The sequence below is a fragment of the Rhinatrema bivittatum genome, chromosome 14 (assembly GCF_901001135.1).
Source record: "Rhinatrema bivittatum chromosome 14, aRhiBiv1.1, whole genome shotgun sequence".
NCBI classification, from domain to species: Eukaryota; Metazoa; Chordata; class Amphibia; order Gymnophiona; family Rhinatrematidae; genus Rhinatrema; species Rhinatrema bivittatum.
Window position 1 is genome coordinate 56434882 of NC_042628.1, and position 19447 is coordinate 56454328.

Here is a 19447-nt window from a genome sequence, read left to right on the forward strand (position 1 = left end):
CCTTCTCTTACATCTCTCTATTGATCTGCCATCTCCCCTTCTCTCACCCTCCATAACCAATCCCTCTCCAACATCCAACCCTCCAGCGGCTCCTGCCTTCCATCCCCTCCTATAAACAACTGTCTGGCAAGAGTCGGCGGTACTATTTTCTTTTGGGCCCTGGGCCAACAGTGGATGACAATTGGTAGGAACAAAGGGCAAGCCGAAGACAGAGACAACATTTTTTTCTTGGGTAGGTTCAGAGGTGGGTGAGAAGAGAGGAACAGTGGCAATCTCCACCAAGCCACACGCACTCGGTCCTCTGCAAAATGCAGAAGCCATATAATGAAAGTCAGCACAGGGCCTGTGGGCTAGTGCAAGGTGCCGGGTCCTGCGGTGGCCCTGATCCTTCTTCCACAGAAACTTAGGCAGTGCAGTGTCACTGCAGGGTCTGTGAGCGCGTGCTGGCTCCCCGGTTCCTCCTGGACTTCCATAGCTTATTCATTTAAAATTATTTATGAATCGCCCTTTCTAGATTTAAAAAATTCGCTGAGAGCAATTTACAGAAATAACACATAATACAATAAACATATAACACTAAAACTGAAAACTAGAATAATACATAAAACAAAATGAAAATATTAGATCCTCTTGCATTATATGCTTAGAAACCAGTTGTGTTTACAACTCATCTCAGCCCCATAAACGAGATCTTAACATCCTCTCTTCATTTACCATGTTTTCAGCCCCTTTAATTTCATGAAATCATTTTTTTCCCTTAACATTACCAGTAATTTGTTCCAGAGTTTCGAGACCACAGAAGAAAAGGCTCAATTTTGCAGGTGTAGGTGTTTAAACGCCTTCACAGATAGTAAACTTAATTGCACTCGAAGATGTGCCCTGGGCTGACCTGAAAAGTGCTGCCATTTGAGGCACTTGTGACCCCCAACTGAAGGTTTTGTGACCCCATTTGGGGTCCCGACCCACAGTCTGGGAAAATCTGCTGTAAGAAAAACCAGGAACAGTCTCAGATTGCTATGGGGGCAAAACTCAGACTAGCTCAGCTTATGGTATGGATGCATCAATCAACCTTATGTAAGAAAAGTGTGACAAATCCTCCTATCTGGCTGACGTGTTTCTGCTCTGACTTTCACCTTCAGGATTCCCCCGGGGACAGACAATGCTGCGTGGCTGCTGCTCGGAGCAGGCGTGCCTCGGCCTTTCCGCTACGCTCACAATCTCAGCCAGCCAGAAGCTGCACTGCTGCACAGGAAACCTCTGCAACAATGGAGTGATCGCGGGGTACTACACCCAAAGCTCAGGGGGCAGAGCATCCCAGTATCACACTTTGCCTCTGTGGCTAGCAGTGCTCATCACTGTTACAATACTGTATGCTCCTTCAAGTCAGGGTGATTATTAATTTTGTTCCTCGGATTGTCCCTGCATCGGAGGGATCTGAATGAAAGTAGCCATTACCCAGTGATGCAGGGAGGTATGCTAAAAGACAGGACTGCTTTGCGCACATTCAGGCCGATGCAATATCGTGCACTGAGCCTAGCGTACAGGCTAACGAGCGCTTGGACACAAGTTTTGGATGTGCATAACCCCAGATCAGCGCGTCCAAAACACGCATCCAGACTTGCATGTAGCCAATAGCGCTCATCACATGAAATTCCATGTAGATGAGGCTATTAGCTATTATCCTGATATGCAAAAATTATCCGTGCACCTGATGCGCACTTTTTAACTCATCAAATTTTATGCCTGCCCAGAGCAGGCATAATGTCTTTCCGCATGTCAAGGGCTCAACTTAAAAACAAAAAAACTGCTTTTCTGTGCTTCCTCCTACTTAGTAAGAACGATAGAAAGCAGCACTATGCAAAAAAAAAAAAAAGTCTTGATGTAAAAAAAAAATTATGGGGTGCACAATATACACCCACAATATACACACTCAGGGCCATATATATTGTATGTGCATTGCATATTGTGCCAGTAAATTAGGTGCTGTGGGATAAAATAGGTCCTCATAAATTCAGCTCCTTTTTTGTAACTTGCACACAAAGGGCACTTAATATAAATTTATTCACTGCTTCACTTATTGTCCATTGATTCATTTACTTTCACATGTCAGTGAAAGGTCCAATCCCCTTTCAGAAGGCTGTCCTGAAAGGGGATTGGTCCTTTCACTGACACTTGCCAGTGAAAAGGACCAATCTGGAACAGCCCTGTCGGTGGGGGGGAAGCTCTGGCCAGGCTGCTGTGGGCCCACAGTCAAGTCTCCTGAGCGCACGATGCAGAGTGCTAGGGATACACAAATTACCCATTGCGCGTTCCTTTTAGCACAGCAGCTCATTTTCCTATTGCATCGAGCACCCAGGAGAGGTGGATGTGCATACGTTCAAAAAACGAGCATCCACTTTGCACGCACGTTATTTATGCGCACGATATTGCATCGGCCTGATTGTTTTTCTGGGACAGAAGTGGCGTAAACCCAGGAAAGTATTGAAACCAGTGTGGCTTAAGTCAAAAACAGAGATCTACAAGGGAGGCGGAGAGGAGTTTTAGGCTCCCATGAACTGGCATGGCAGTGAGGGCAGCAAAAAGAGAAACATGATCAATCTGAGGAACAAAAATGAAAATCACCCCAGTAAAAGAAAAGGAAACCCAACACACCCAAAGATCCTGCCGCCCCTCCAAAAGAAATATCCAGTGTGGCTGCGCCCCCCCCCCCCCCCCCATTCTCCCAAGAACCAACCGCAACTCCCTCACCTCCACAGAGCCAGCAGGAAAAACACTGCCTCCCTACTTTCAAAAATGGAAAAACAAAGTACTGAAAGTGAACCAAACCTTCATCCGGTACAAACCTGGTGTTTCCTATCAGGTCTGCAGCCTGCTGAAGTTCCACATGGTGGTGGGGGTGTGGGGAGAGAGGAAGCACCAGTACAACCAGTGCGCATTCAGCAGATCCACTGGATGGGGAGGGGGCAGGCTTCCAGAAAGTCATCTTAACCTACAGATTGTACGTTTTTCAATACCCATGGTTGGTTTGTTTTTTTTTTAGCACAGATTGACTGTTTAATGATTTGCAAATGGCCTATGAGTAAATAATAAACATGCTTTTTTCATTTAGTGCATTTTGTTTTACTTAGGGGTATCTGCACGCCATTAGTTTACTGTATCATATGGCACTGTGAATTTTTAGCTCCAATTTTAGAGTTCGTTTTATTACATCGGCCCCTGAGTGATCTTGAGCAAACTCACTTAACCTCGCTGTGCTCAGACTTACATTGTAAGCTCTTTAAGGTAGGGGCATTGTAACATTGTGAATTATCTTGATGTGATGTAGAGATGAGGTCAAAGGCAACTCCAATCCACTGATCCCAAACAGATGGGAGTTATTTTGGAGCAGTGTATTTTTGTTTTATTTTGAAAGAATGTTTAGTGAAGATCAATTAATAACAATGAAACATTTCTGCAAAACAATTAACCGATGCATCAAAATAAGACAGTAACACCTTCACTCATCTTCCTGAACAACATGCTGGAAGGAAAGTTCACACTGAATAACAAGTAAAGTACATGAAATTAAAATAAAACAAAAAGTACATAACATCAATTAAAATAAAATACATTTCCTCATGTTGTATTAATTCAGAAATCTTTGACCCAATCAACCAGGATAGAAACTCCCATCTCCTTTTTAATTCCAGAAATGGTTTCCCAATTTTAATTGCTTCTCCCTAAGGGGCCAATGTAATAAATGAGCATGGAAAATGGGCACTCAGTGTGGAACACCCCTTTCCTAACGTGCGCCCAGCCACCTCTCCTGGGTGCGTGATCCAATATTTAAAAGAGAGGTCGTGTTGCAAAGGAGGCCCTAGGGGCAAATGTGCACCCCTAGCGCCTCCTTGGCAGCGGACGCCCAGGAGAGGTGGCTGTCAGCGGGTTAGGAAAACGGATGCTCAATTTTACAAGCATGTTTCCTAAGCTGTGCACAGCCACGGGTTAGAAAAATAAAAGCTCATTAACTGAGTGTCCATTTCCCTAACTTGACCGCGGGCACTTAAAAATTATTTTTTTTTTTTTACCTTTTGGTTCCTCTCACTTAATATTGCTACGATATTAAGTCGGAGGATGTACAGAAAAGCAGTATTTTCTGCTTTTCTGTACACTTTTTTTGGGCTGCTCAGAAATTAATGCTTGCTCTGGGCAGAAGTTAATTTCTTTTTTTTTTTTATTAATATTTTATTAAGATTTCATCAATTTTTTACATCGATAAAATACATGAAATAAGGAATTAAAAAATACAAAGAAAACAAAACCCAACATAATATAGATTTTCCATCCAATACCTTTTCTCTAGTCCTCATTATAAGTGGAGAGTGCTACATCAGGCAATAAACAAAGAAGAAAAGAAATATTAATTTCTTAAAGGAGACAAAATTATCTATTTTTACATCAATCCTCAACAATTCTCTAAATCAATCAATTTTCATTTCTTTATCACGAAGAAAGGTTTCTAGATATATAGGATCAAAAAAGATAAACTTATTTCCATTTAGAGTAATGCAACACTTGCATGGAAATTTAAGTAGAAATAGAGCACCTAATGACAAAACCCTATCTTTTAATACCAACAATTATTTTCTTTTCATCTGGGTGAATCTAGCCATATCTGGAAAAACCTGGATTTTCCCTCCACAGAAGAGAAAATCCTTGTTTTTAAAGTATTTTTGTAGAATTAAGTTTTTGTCTATCTCACTGTTAAAGGTTACTAGGAGGGGAGCCCTAGTAGAAATATCATCCATTGAAGCTTCTAGGAAAGAAGTTACATTCGGGCTATCTCCCTGTATCATACCTACTCCAACCTCAGGACCCAAAGGATTAATTTTGGATCTAGGGGCATAGAAAATCTTAGTTAACACTATTTCTTTACTTGAAGGAATTTGTAAACCTTCACCCAGATATTTCCGTAGCAACTCTGTTGCTGACAATAATCTAGTCATTGGGAAGTTTAAAAAAACGAAGATTTTTTGACCTTATTACATTTTCTAGACTCTCTAGCTGTCTTGATGTCACCAAACTATCTTTAACAAATGCTGTATTAGCTGCTTGTAAATTTGAAACTTGTGAGTTTACCACCGTATAATTACTTTCCAAACTAAGTAATCGAGTTGCATGATCTTGAAGCAAATTTTTTATCTCATTATTAAAAGAACCAAATTGAGTCATAGCCTGAGCTAATAATTTCTGCATATTATTTACTGATTTCCAAACATCTAGCAAGGTCACATTATTTAAATCAGGTATTTCAATGTTAGACGCTTCTATTTTTCCATCAGAAATGGCTGCAGGTGGAGGGGTATTCGACCCTCCCCCTACTGCTGCCATTTCAATATTTTGAGGAATTGAATCGTTCAAAGAAACACTTAAAACATTTAAATCTTTATCAGATCTAGAGTCTTGACTCTGAGGTGATGAATGGTAGCTGGGACTCTGTATTGAGCTCAAGGAAAATGATACATCTGGGAAACTTCATTCATTCTCACAGGATAAGCAGGATGGTTGTCCTCACATATGGGTAACATCATCAGGATGGAGCCCAATCATGGAACATTTTTGTCAAAGTTTCTAGAACTTTGACTGGCACCACTGAGCATGCCCAGCATGGTACCAACCCTGCATCCAACAGGGATCTCCCTTCAGTCTCTTTTTTTCTGCGCAGCTTTTGCCACGCGGACTTAGGAGCTCTCTCACAAGTTCCTGACAAGTTTTTTTCCTTAGGAATTTCTTTGCAAATTGCAAAAGTTTTTACCCCCTTGGGGTCTCCCTTCTCCACCGTCGATAGCCGCGTCCATACAGTAAGTTTTTACCCATTTTTCGGTTGGTTCCCGTCAGGGACCGATATAGGCCTCACAGGCACCGACCGCGACCGGCCTAAATTTTCGACGGCAGAGATGGCGACGGGTTTTCGTCGGTGCCCTGATTTTCCTAGGACAATGTCTATCACAGACCCTCACCAGGTCTGTGTACTTTGTCTGAGCCTGACACATGACGTGGGCTCATGTGCCAACTGTGCCCAAATGACCCTGAAGGGCCGCAGGGCTCGGCTGGAAAAAATGGCTTTGTGTTCCACACAAAGCAGCGTCCATTGTCCCAAGCTTCCACATCATCGGCACCGTTGCTGGCGAAGTCACGCCATATGTCGACCGATGACTCTCGGTCGACATCGAAGTCTACTACTTCATCGTCCTCGGTGCCAGACACAGGTAAGGCTGAGCACCGAGAGAAGCATAGGCATCGCAAGTCCATTCCATCGATGCCAAATGCACCGGTGCCTTCAACTTCCAAGTCTCTCGAGCCACCGAAGAAGAAGCCCCATGCTGAGGAGCCCAAAACCTCCTCTGAGCCGGGTGCACCGAGGCGTTCCCCGCCTTCTGTGGTCACGGCAGCCAAGACTCCACTGGGACCAGTGGACCCTCTGGCGATGCCCTCCATGCCTCCTACTCCGGACCTAGTGTTAGCCGCACCAGCGTTCCGTGAGGAATTGCACCGGATGGTGCAAGAGATGGTGGTACAGGCCATCCAGGCCTTCCGAAGCCATCGACGCCGATACTGGTTCCCGTGCCGGCTCCGGAACCGATGCTTATTCCATTCCTCGACAGACTGGATGTCCTCATTGATGCTCTACCACTGGCACCGGGGAAAGAACCGATACCCTTCGGTCCCTGGACACCCATTCATCTCTCCTTGGACGAGGAGGGTTCATCAAGGCCGGAACCAGTTCCAGGGCTTCTGGATCGTATCCACCAAGGTCACTGATGCCTTCGGTGCCCCTTCATCCTTCACTGATGCCAGACCCGAGACCATCGATGCCACACCTGAAGCCGTTGATGCTGGCACCGATACCCTCGGTACCCAGACCTCCTCCGGCCAAAGAAGGTCCCTTTCTACCGTCTGACCCACCATTGGGGGCTGGGGATCAGCCTTACCAACCGTGAACCGATGACTCATCTGATTCCCAGGACACCGGAGATATCCCATCTGAGCCTTCACCACCTGAAGAGAGATGAAAGTCTCCACCGGAGGATCTCCTTCATTAATTTCATCAAGGAAATGTAGAAGACTGTACCATTTGCCCTGCAAACTGAAGAAGACTCCAGACACAAAATGCTGGAGGTCCTTCAGTTTGTCGATGCACCAAAAAAAATAATGTCCATCCCAGTGCATGATGTCCTGCTTGATCTTCTGCAGCGCAACTGGGAGCATCCTGGTACGGTCCCTCCAATCAACCGCAAGACTGATGCCACCTATTTAGTCCAGTCAGCGCCTGGTTTCCAAAAAACACAATTGGTGATAGAGTCTGCCCAGAAAAACACAATTGGTGGTAGAGTCTGCCCAGAAAAAGGCCAAGAGACCAAGGCTTCATTCTTTGGCACCTCCTGGGAAGGAACAAAAATTCCTCGATGCTTTTGGGTGTAGAGTTTTCCATGGCTCAATGTTAAGTTCTCTTATTGCGGCATATCAACTTTATATGACCCAATACAACAGGAATTTATTCAAGCAATTACAGGAATTTTCTGAGTCTCTCCCGGATCAGTTCCAAGACCAACTGAACTCCAACGTAAAAAAGGGATTCGATGCAGGTAAGCATGAAGTTAGGTCAGCTTACGGCATTTTTGATACGGCTTCCAGTTTATCAGCAGCTGGAATAAGCGCAAGGAGGTGGGCCTGGCTAAAATCCTCAGATTTGCACCCAGAAGTACAAGACCGCTTAGCGGACCTCCCCTGTAAGGGGGCAATCTGTTTGGAGAAAAAATCCAAGAAACCGTCGCACAACTCAAAGATCATAATGAGACACTGCGGCAGCTTTCCGCTGTACATGCTGACTTCTCTACCTCTTCTAAACGGCCGTTCAGGAGAGAAGTGAAAAGAACTGCTTACAAAGCACGAAGATACTACCCTCCACCAGCTTGGTCTCGTCCATCTAGACCCTATCAAAAGCCTCTACCTCGACAACCCAGGCCTCAGAAAGCACAGCCACCTGCGCAACCTGGTCCTGCCTCGGGGTTTTGACTCCCTCCTAGAACAGGTGTTCTCACAGGACAGCAGGATGTTAGTCCTCACATATGGGTGACATCATCAGGATGGAGCCCAATCATGGAACACTTTTGTCAGCCCCTGTCACATGGTAGGAGCACAAGATGGCGCCGGCCATTCATTGCTCCTACCATGTGACAGGGGCCGACCATTGGCACCGGTAGCCCCTGTGACATAGAAAGGTCAAAGGCTATCAGCGCCATTTTGAATACCGGCAGCTGAGGGCGTGAGTGCAGGAGATGGCTCCCAGACCCCCCGCTGGACCACCAGGGAGTTTTGGTAAGTCTTGGGGGGGGGTCAGGAGGGTGGGGGGTTTGTTTAAATTCACTCCTTTAGACGGCCGAATAATTCGGCAAAGATTCGTTGTATTCGTGGGGAATCGCGATTATGTTTCGCTTCCCCATGAATACAACGAATATGGCCCTATGCGTTGCGGATTACCAATACATTAGAAACGAATGCACACCCCTAGTTTCAGGTGTTAAAACAGGTTCTAGGCAGTCCCTCTGGTCGTAGTTTCCCTCCAGCAGGAAGAAAATGCCTCCAGATGCACTCACCAGACGTTAATTTCTGAGCTTAAAAATGTGCGGGTCGGGCGCACATTTTTTTTTTAGATCTGAGGAGAATAACTAATAGCCTCATCGACATGCATTTGCATATGATGAACACTATTAGTTTCGTGGGGGGTTGGAGGCGTGTTTTGGGCACGCTAATCCCCTTCTAGCATAAGGGGCTGTGGATGTGCGTCCAAAATGCGCATCCAACCACGGGTTAAACAGTGCGCTCGGCTGAGCACACTGTTTTACATTGGCCCCTAAATGCTTATGTTGTATGATATTTATCGTAAAGGGGTAAGAGACCGTCATGGAACTGATTGATACCGAGCTTCAGTTTTATATCAGTTACCCCAATATAATCATAGGTATCAGATGGAATAATTGTTAGCATTTTTGTGCAATTGCAATAAAACAGTACTTATTCAGCTCATGTGTACTCTTTAATTCGGCAATACAAAAAGCTTCCTCACGATCAAATCGTCAACCAACATCCTCTTGTTTCTCAAAAACATAACCGGACACGGGACAGTGTCCTATTAAGAACTTCCGTCTGCCTCAGGGGTCTGACATCCGCTGCTCACTGCAAGGAAGTCTGCACAGGAAAAATGTACATTTCAATTCAGCCAATGCACCAGGCCATCGAGGTTCCAAAAGCCCAACACACAGCTGAAAAATAATTGATTATATCAGGATTTCATTCCATAAAATCTCTTTATTTAATCCATTTGGTACTAATCTATGTTCATTTTATTTATTTATTTATTTATTTATTTTGTTATTTTATATACTGTCGCTCCAAGTGAAGATCACAACGCTTTACATAAGTAACATTCATCTTTGGGTCATTACACATTTTGGTAAGACACATTTTAGTCTTACATATACTTTGACAAGATACATATTTGGTAAGGTACATACATTGCAGCACACAGGTGGGTCAAGGGAATCTAGTATTATGTTCTTTTACTTCTCAGCTGAGGAAGGGGACTGTCATGGAACATGGATCCTTTGGCCAAGGGGAAGTTGGCTGGCAAGGCTATTGGGAAGCCTGAGACCCCGTTGATGCTTCTCCACTACCAGCCCACATTCCCCTCAGGTTGAGCCCTTGGGTACTGGAGCCGGCTGGACTTACGTGGGACCTCAGGAGACAGAGTCCAAGCACAGAAGTAGCATTAGCAGGCAGGAAGGCGTAGAAAGCAAGAGCTGGCAAGACAAGGCAGATGATGAGGCTGGATGTCGGGTACAGGCTGAAGTCTTAACAGACAGTGTACCTTGGAGAACAGGAACAAGCGGAGGTCTGGGCTGGCAGTGAATCTCAGTAGACAGGTACGAAGCAGAGGTCTTGGCATGCAGCAGAGCTTGGTCGTCAGGAACAAGGCAGAGGTCTTGGTAGGCATCGTAACTCGGCAGTCAGGAACAAAACAGAGATCTTGGCAGGCAGCGTAACTCAGTAGTCAGGAACAAAGCAGGGTCAAGCCACACAAAGCAAAAAGCAAAAACCAAAAAGGTTTGGATAAGTTCTTGGAAGAGAAGTCCATTAACTGCTATTAATCAAGTTTACTTAGGGAATAGCCACTGCTATTAATTGCATCAGTAGCATGGGAAGTTCTTGGTGTTTGGGTAATTGCCAGGTTCTTGTGGCCTGGTTTGGCCTCTGTTGGAAACAGGTTGCTGGGCTTGATGGACCCTCGGTCTGACCCAGCATGGCAATTTCTTATGTTCTTAAGAATTCAGGAACAGGATATCAGGAATGCAAGCAGGAGCCAAGCTAAGTGGAGCGAAGCAGATAGCCAAGGTGAGGGCTTGCAGGAAGGCCTCGGTTTAAGTAGTCCCGGGACAGGAGGGAGGGGCGCTAGCAACTCCCATAGTGATTCCCATAAATGACATCAGAGGCCGTGCACGTGTGCCTAAGGACGAGGGGCACCGGCGCGTCTAGGCCGAGAGGGAACGGCAGAGGAAGAAGCCTCACATAGGCCCTGCACTGAGGGAGCATGCAGCCGGGAAGCAGTAGCAGCATCGGAGGCCTGGCAGGGGGCCTGCATGAGAGGAGCGCATGGCCGAGAAGAAGCAGCAGCATCGGAGACCTGGCAGGAAACCGCAGCAGGAGAGCATGGCGATCACGGCGCCCCGCAGCCTCGAGAGTACCTGGGCTAGCAAGTGGCGGACAGCCGCGGCGATAGGTGGAGGGAGCCAGCTGCCGCCTACAGCGACCAATTCCCATAACAGTACACCCTCCTCTAGGCCTCCTTCCAGGGGGGTCTGGGTTTCTTAGGGTGCTCCTTATGGAATTGTCGAATCAAACTTTTATCCATAATGTGAGTGGAATTTTCCCAGGAGTTTTCCTCTGGTCTGAAGCCTTCCCATGAAATCAAATACTCCCACCTCCGGCCTCTTCTTCTGACATCAAGGATCTCTTGGATTTGGCAAATGTTCTCATTCTCTGTAGAAAGTTGAGGAGCTTCAGGAATCTTCCTGGATGGCCATGCTAGCACCAACGGCTTTAACAAGGAAGCATGGAAAACATTATGAATTTTTAATGAATGAGGCAAGCGGAGACGATAGGTTACTGGTCCTAGTTGATGAAGTATCAGGAAGGGACCAATAAAGCGGGGTGCCAACCGCATGGATGGAACTCTCAGACAAATGAAGTGGGTACTAAGCCAAACATTTTTCTGCTGGACGATATTGCAGTGTCAGTCTCCGGTGGTGGTCAGCAAATTTTTTGGCTGACCAGTTTGCTTCTTGGATCATGTGCTGCACATGAGACCAGAGTCCTTTTAGTTTCTCAGCTGTCATCTGGGCTGCAGGCGAAGGGACTGACAATGGAAGAGGCAAAGGAGGAAGTGGCTGTTTCCCATAAACAATTTGGAATGGGGAGGCTCCCGTCGCAGTACAAGGGTGAGAATTGTGCGAGAACACTGCCCAAGGAAGGAGCTCGTCCCAATTGTCTTGGCGGACGTTGACATATGTTCTCAAGAATTGTTTCAAGGTGTGGTCGGTCCGCTCCACTTGGCCGTTAGCTTGCGGGTGGTAATCTGTGGTGAAATCTAGAGTAACATGGAATTTCTTGCAAAGACTCTGCCAATATTTGGCTGTAAATTGAGGGCCTTGGTCCAAAGAAATATGAAGAGGGAGGCCGTGAAGTCGAAAGATGTGTTGCAAAAACAGATGTGCAAGCTGGGGAGCAGACGGAAACTGGGTAGAGCCGTGAAGTGGGCCATTTTGGAAAAATCATCCACTTCTACCCAGATTACTGTGTTATCTCCAGAAACTGGTAGATCCACTAGGAAATCTGTAGCAAGATGTGTCCAGGGTTCATTGGGGACTGGAAGTGGCTGAAGCAGGCCCCAAGGTTTGCCTGTCGGAGTCTTTTGCTGGGCACAGGTTGGGTAGGATGCCACATAGGTACAGATGTCCTATCGCATATTGGGCCACCAATAATATTGGTACAGAAGAGCCAGGGTGTCCAGAAGTACGAGAGTCATGGGCCTATTTGAGGACTCGGTCACAAAGTCTAAGAGGTACCACGGTCATACCTGGTGGGACCATCTGAGTAGCAGAAAGGATAATCCGTGCAGGATCTATAATATGCTGACAGGTTCACCATGGTCCTTCGCTGAGAAGGAGCGAGAGAGGACATCAGCACATTGGTTCTTGGATGCCAGACGATAGCGTAGGTCAAAGGTGAATCGTGTGAAGAATAAGGCCCGTGGGCCTGGCGAGGGTTGAGGTGCTGGGCCTGCTGACGGTGTTCTAGATTCTTAAGGTCTGTGAAGACCGTAATCTTGTGCTGGGCCCCTCCAACCATTGACGCTATTCTTTGAAGGCCAACCTATTGGCCAATAACTCTTGGTCACCGACGGCATAGTTTTGCTGAGCAGGGTTGAATGTAGGGGAGAAGAAGGCACATGGGTGCAGAATTCCAGCTGAATCATTCTGGTTGAGTACTGCTCCTACTCCGTCTGAGGAATCATCCACCTCTACAAAGAGGGGAAGCCTGGGGTCAGGGTGTTGCAAGCAGGGCTTTCGCAGGAAGGCCTCCTTAAGGCTTTGAAAGGACTCCAATGCCTCAGCTGGCCAATCCTTTACGGGGGCTCCCTTACTTGTGAGAGCTGTGAGGGGAGCAGCCAATCTGGAGTAGTTCTTAATAAAACTACAGTAGTAGTTAGCAAACTCCAGGAAACACTGAAGGGAATGCAATCCAGAAGGTCGTGGCCAATCTTGAATGCATTTTAACTTGGTGGGATCTATGTGAAACCCGCAATTGGATACGATGTATTCCAGGAATGGGAGAGACTCTCTCTCAAAAAGACATTTTTCAGGCTTCGCATACAGGTGGTTCTCCTGTAGACATTGCAGAACTCGGCAGACATCCTGGCAATGATGCTGAAGAGTCTTGGAATAGACCAGGATGTAATCCAGGTATACGAATACACAGTCGTATAACAGATCACGGAAGACTTCGTTCATTAAGTTCTGAAAAACGGCGGGTGAGTTACAAAGGCCAAAAGGCATGACCAAATATTCATAATGGCCATCGTGAGTGTTAAAGGCCATCTTCCACTCATCGCCTTCTTTAATCCGAACAAGGTTATATGCTCCTCTGAGATCCAATTTCGAAAAGATACGGGCCCCTTGTAGACGATCAAATAATTCTGATATGAGAGGAAGTGGGTACTGGACCTTCACGGTTATGGTACTGAGACCTCTATAACCGATACACAGGTGAAGGGATCCATCTTTTTGCCTATAAAGAAAAATCCAGCCCCAGCCGGGGAGTTGGAGAGGTGAATGAATCCCTTCTGTAGATTCTCTTTGACGTATTCAGACATGGCTTGTGTCTCGGGCTGAGACAAGGGATAAACTCAGCTCCGAGGTGGTGTAGAATCTGGAATCAGGTTAATTGCACAATTGAACTGCCGATGCGGGGGTAAGGTATCTGCTGGCTTTTTGGAGAAGAGTCTGCGTAATGGCAATATTGCAGAGGAACTCCATGGGGTAGTGTAGCATCCTCGCTAGTGGCAGTGGCAGAAGTTGCAATGATGCATGACCTTTGACAGGTGGAACCCCCAACTGAGCAAGCATAGATTGGTCCAATCAAATTGAGGATTATGCTGCTGGAGCCACGGAATCCTCAACACAACTGGGTGAATGGCCTTCGAGATAACATAGAAGGAGATGGTCTCCTGATGGCCGGACTCAATACGGCACTCTAAAAGGAACAGTAGTATGAGTGATCTTGCCTAGGAGATGATCCCCATGGATGGAGGACAAAGTAAGCGAAACTGGGCATAGACATGTGGGAATCATGAATTGGTCCACAATCTCCTGAATGAGAAAATTCCCACCAGCTCTAGAGTCCATCAAAGTGAAAGTAGCATAATCACAGCCCCTTAGGGCGAGAGTCACTTGCTAGGTTAATGGGGGAATCAGAGTAGTCAGGCCTAGGGTTACTCCCCCAGTAAACCCTAGGCCCAGGAGTTTGACGGTCGCACCGGACATTGGACCAAGAGATGGCCAGGCGCCCCACAATACAAACAAAGACTTGCCTTATGATGTTATAAGCATTCTTCAGGAGACAAGGGCCCCCGGCCCATCTGCATGGGTTCCTCTGTGGTTTCCACAGTAGAAGACAGAGGACGAGAACCAGGAGAGGGTGGCCGTCGCTGAATCGGCGTGGTGGGGCATCGCCTACTAGTACTTAGCTCCAAGGACTTCTCTCAGAGACTGCGGTCGATCCGGCCTGCCAGGTCAATTAAATTGCCCAGAGACACAGGAAGGTCAAGGGCTGCCAATTCATCTTTAATCTTGGAGGAGAAACCTTCCAAGAAGATGGCACTAAGACAGGATTCCTCCCAGTGGAGTTCAGTGGATAACGTCCGAAATTCAATGGTGTAATCAACCAATGAACATCCCCCTTGAAGCAGATGCAAGAGCTCAGAGCTGACCTGGGCTGAATGACCCGGATTTTCAAAAACAGTTCAGAAGCGGTCCAAGAACCCTGAGAGGTTCAACAGGAGAGAATCAGAACGCTCCTACAGGGGTGAAGCCCATGCTAAGGCCTTACCTTCCAGCAAGGCCAGAATATAGGTAGTTTTTGTGAGATCATCTGGGAAGAGCGCCAACTGCAGACAGAAGTGCATGTTGCACAAATTGAGGAAACCACGGCATTGCATGGGATCTCCTGTATAGCGAGGCAGAGCTGGCAGGGGGGATAACTGGTCTCGATGCCAAAACAGGTGCCGGGGAACCCGATGAGGAAGAAGTGGATATGGTGGCAGAGATCACCGAATCCAGGCAGGCATTAAGCTGCTCCATCGAAGATGCCAGAGACTCCAGGACCTTCTATTGCTCCAGGATCTTTTGATCAAGACCTGGAATAGCCTGGAGTGTGGATGCCTCCGCTGGATCCATGGCCTTGGCTTCCTGTTATGGAATGTGGATCCTTAGGCCAAGGGGAAGTTGGTACCACCCGTGGGGAGGAGCCCCACAGGTCTCCACCGTTGGCTGGTGAGGCTTTTGGGAAGCCTGAGACCCCATTGACGGTTCACCACTACCAGCCCACTTTCCCCTCAGGTTGAGCCCTTGGGTACCGGGGCCAGCTGGACTTACATGGGGCCTCAGGAGATAGAGTCCAAGCACAGAAGTAGCATTAGCAGGCAGGAAGGCGTAGAAGGCAAGAGCTGGCAAAAGGCAGATGATGAGGCTGGATGTCGGGTCGGGTACAGGCTGAAGTCATGACAGGCGGCGTACCTTGGAGAACAGGAACAAGCGGAGGTCTGGGCTAACAGTGAATCTCAGTAGACAGGAACAAAGCAGAGGTCTTGGCAGGCAGCATAACTCGGTAGTCAGGAATAAAGCAGAGGTCTTGGCAGGCAGCGTAACTCGGTAGTCACGAACAAAGCAGGGTCAAGCCGGACAAAGCAAGAATTCAGGAACAGGATATCAGGAACGCAAGCAGGAGCCGAGCTAAGCAGAACAAAGTGGATAGCCAAGGTGAGGGCTTGCAGGAAGGTCTTGGTTTAAATAGTCCCGGGTCAGGAGGGAGGGGCGCTAGCTCCTCCCTTAGCAATTCCCATAAATGACATCAGAGTCCCCATGCACGCATCTAGGGACACGGGACATCCCCGTGGGACTGGACAGGGCACCGGCGCGTCTAGGCTGAGCGGGTACAGCAGAGGCCTGACGTAGGCTCTGTACTGAGGGAGCGCGCAGCTGGGAAGGAGTAGCAACGTCAGAGGCCTGGCAGGGGGCCTGTGCGAGAGGAGCACATGGCTGAGAAGGAGCAGCAGCGTCGGAGACCTGGCAGGAACCCGGAGCGGGGAGAGCATGGCGCATGTGGTGCCCCGCAGCCGCAAGAGTACCCGGGCTAGCAAGCGGTGGACAGCCGCGGCAGTAGGTGGAGGTAGCCGGCTGCGGCCTACAGCGGCTGGTTCCCATAATAGGGACATTGGGTTAATAGGATTGAGATTCTGTTTAGTAGTTTACATAGTCGTAGGGGAGTTAGCATGAGCTACTTTGTTCTCTCGTTACTTGGTATTGTATGTAATGTATGTAAAAATCTAGAATTGCTCTTCTCTATTTAATATATCTTCTCTACCACCCTCTCTCCAATGAGCCTATAATGAGCAGCAAAAAATTTAGCAAAAATATAAAAAAAGCAGATGGCACTCCCTGGAATCTAGTTCACACAGAAACTAGTAAAGGAAGGACTGGAATGAGCGAGAAAAAAAACCAACTCCAACCTCAGTCTTTTAAATCAGGTCAGCAAGGGAGATGGGGATGAAAAGATTTGCTGCCCGAGAGTTGGGAAGTCCAGCGATCTTTGACAAACTCTGATTTATGCATGCATGGGGAGGTACCAAGCTTGCAGGCTTGGAGACTGACCTGGTCCTGGTTTTATTCCCACTGCGTCCTTTGCTTTGGGCAATCAGGACTACAAGCCCATAAATGTAATGTAGCAGACAGACACCAGCCCTGGAAGAAATGGAAGTCACTGACTAGGGCATGTGTGTGAGAGGGAACACCCAGAGAGACAGAGTAGATACTCATAGTTACATGCATGGGGACTTATGTATTAAAGAAAGTTAGCTAATACTCATGTACTATGGCCATGGCTTAAATTATGGGGGAACTTCCTGGAACCGAGTTCCACCCCTTCTTTTCAGACTTAAGAGGCAGCGCAGCAGGGGTGTCCTGCTCCAGGCCCTCCCCTCCAGGAAGCCTGCAGGGAAGAGGAGAAGAGAGGGTGAGCCTGGAGCAGGCAGAGCAAAGAGCAGCCACTCTGCTCCCTAATCCAGCCCTTTCCTCCTGCAGGGAACAGCAGGGGAGAACTGTGATCCTGAAGCAGACACTGCAGTCTAAAGAACAGACACACATTTGAAAACTGTGAGCACTATGGCTAACCATCAAGGCTTTGACCCTGACTATTACACTACTGATTCAGTGCTTTTTTGTGTCTGTTACCCAGGGCTTATTTTCTGAAGGAATGATGTAGAGCAGGGCTCTACTACCTTGTTTTCAGGACCTGAGGAAATGCAGCAGAACGGATGGTAAAAATCAGTTCTGGTGGAGGAATGACAGCTGGGGGGAGGGGGTTAGCACTGGTGATGGAGGATTGCTGGGGTAAGGAGGAGAAAGGTGTGTTCAGGGTATGTGTTTGGGAGAGCTCATATCTGGTCCTGGCCCCAGCACCTTGCATGGGGCACACCTGGCCGTGGCTCACACCCCGCACCCCATTGCTCCGCAGTTCCACTTCATTTCTATCTACAAATTAAGCTCTGACTAAGAGCCTGACTAAGAGCCTTCAGGGGGCTCCCAGAGGTGGCATTTGACCCTGACCAGGTGAGGCTGAAAGAGAGAGAAGGGCACAAAGATGGAGAGAAGGCAACTCATTGTTATGGTTACGTGTGTTTTGGTGGATCCTTGGGTGCTGTGGAGATGACCACGCCCATGGGGAGGAGCCCCATGAGGAGCCACAGCACTGGGCTAGACTCGTACACACAAAACACAATAGTTCTTTATTTAGACAGCTTGAAGAAAGCCACCAGGTGGCAGTAGTGAGGCAGTCCGTAGTTGCAGTCTCAGGGACCTCGGCAGAGGGAGCCCTTCTCTCCTAGATGACGTCAGGAGGTTCCGCAGCAGGTCTCCCAGCGAGGAGGTACTGTGGATGATATAGGCTGAGAGTTAGTGTACTCACTAGGTGTTTGTTGTAGCTGTGCGATTCCACCAGGTATGTTGTACATGGTACAGGCACCGAGGCAGGGAGAGCAGGCCCTCGAGGTGCGAGTACCTGTTCCCTGTAAGGCACCTGAAAGAAAGCAGAGGGCCCCCGAGGAGCGGGTACCCAGGTTAGTGGTTACCTCGAAGGGCAGAGAGAGAGCTTCCTGCGGCAGCACAGAAGCGGCAGAGTAGCGTAGACAGGAATGGATTCAAGTCCTTGCTAACTCCACGAGCAAGAAAATTAGTGAAGGTAATATACCCGGATGGCATGACGTAAGCATGAGGGAAGGCCTCGAGGTTCGTGCCAAGGGTGGTACAAAGACGTGGGTTGTGTGCGCTCGCGTGCACCCTAGTAGGTACCTGGGAGGAGCAATGGCGGGAGGCTGCACCATAGCAGTTCTGGGGACGCCAGAGAGGTCGGCTTGTAGACGCGGCGGTAGCCATCTTTCCCAGGTAAGCGGGAGGAGCCATGACCAAGGTGAGGCAAATGGGGCGAAGCAGTCTAGGACCGACGGACGCAACACTCATCCACCTATGCCTCCAGAGTAAAACACTAGAGAAAGCATGCGTGCTGGCACTGGTGGCTTGCTTACTTTGCACAACCCTTACTCTTTGGAGAAGCTGCTACATGCTCTGGGTTGTCAGGGGAGAAAAGAAGAATCAGGAAAAACTCAAAATCAAGGGAGTAGTAGGTACACTAAAAGCATCAAAAAAGAACGAGAAGCCTGCATCACAAAAGAGAGGTCAATATTCAGCAGCATGTAAGCGGTTAATTTCTCTGGCTAAAGAAAGCCGGATAGACTGTAATGGAGATTCAGCAGAGCACTGCTGTTTAGGTGCTTCATTGAAATTAGTTGGATAAATTCATAGTTAGCTGGATAAACTTATCCATCTAACTTTAGGACTGCTTTCTGGATAAGCTCTCTGGCTAACTGGGAATATCGGAGTTAGTTGGATACATGATTGGCTAACTTAACTGTCCCTAGAAAGCCTCCAACTTTTCCGGCTAACTTTTATTTAATTAAACAGCCAAATAAATCAGAGGAGGTAAAAGCAGTGGGAAATTTAAAACCCATAGTTTGTTCAACGAGTCCCAAACTTAGCCGGACAAACCATCTGAATATTGACCCCATAATGAAATGAGGAAAGACAAAGACAGGCATCCTGACAGACTATCCAGGGAAGGCCAAAACAGCACATACTTTTCCACCACATGCAACAGATGAGCCCCCAGAAAGCAGAGAAAGGAAATGAAGCCACAGACCACACAGGCAGGCACAGCGGAACGCGACAAAGAGAGTGAGCAGACAGAGGGTAAAGGTGGACTGAATCTAATTCAAATCTAAGCCAGAGGTGAATGGAAACTCGCCTTCTGCACTCATAAGAACATAAGAACATAAGAAAATGCCATACTGGGTCAGACCAAGGGTCCATCAAGCCCAGCATCCTGTTTCCAACAGTGGCCAATCCAGGCCATAAGAACCTGGCAAGTACCCAAAAACTAAGTCTATTCCATGTTACCGTTGCTAATGGCAGTGACTATTCTCTAAGAGGTAGATCTTTAAAAAGTATGTGCGTGTGTACTTTTG

At 47.5% G+C, this 19447-nt stretch overlaps 1 protein-coding gene across 1 annotated transcript in view; it reads left to right on the forward strand.

Annotated features, from left to right (window-relative positions):
- Positions 1-3108, forward strand: part of LOC115076043 (urokinase plasminogen activator surface receptor-like) — a 40204-nt gene extending 37096 nt beyond the window's left edge. The window contains exon 7 of the mRNA XM_029577131.1: positions 1140-3108. Coding sequence (XP_029432991.1) covers positions 1140-1399 — 260 coding nt within the window. The 3' untranslated portion in view covers positions 1400-3108. The remainder of the gene's footprint in view (positions 1-1139) is intronic.
- The last annotated feature ends 16339 nt before the right edge of the window (positions 3109-19447 follow it).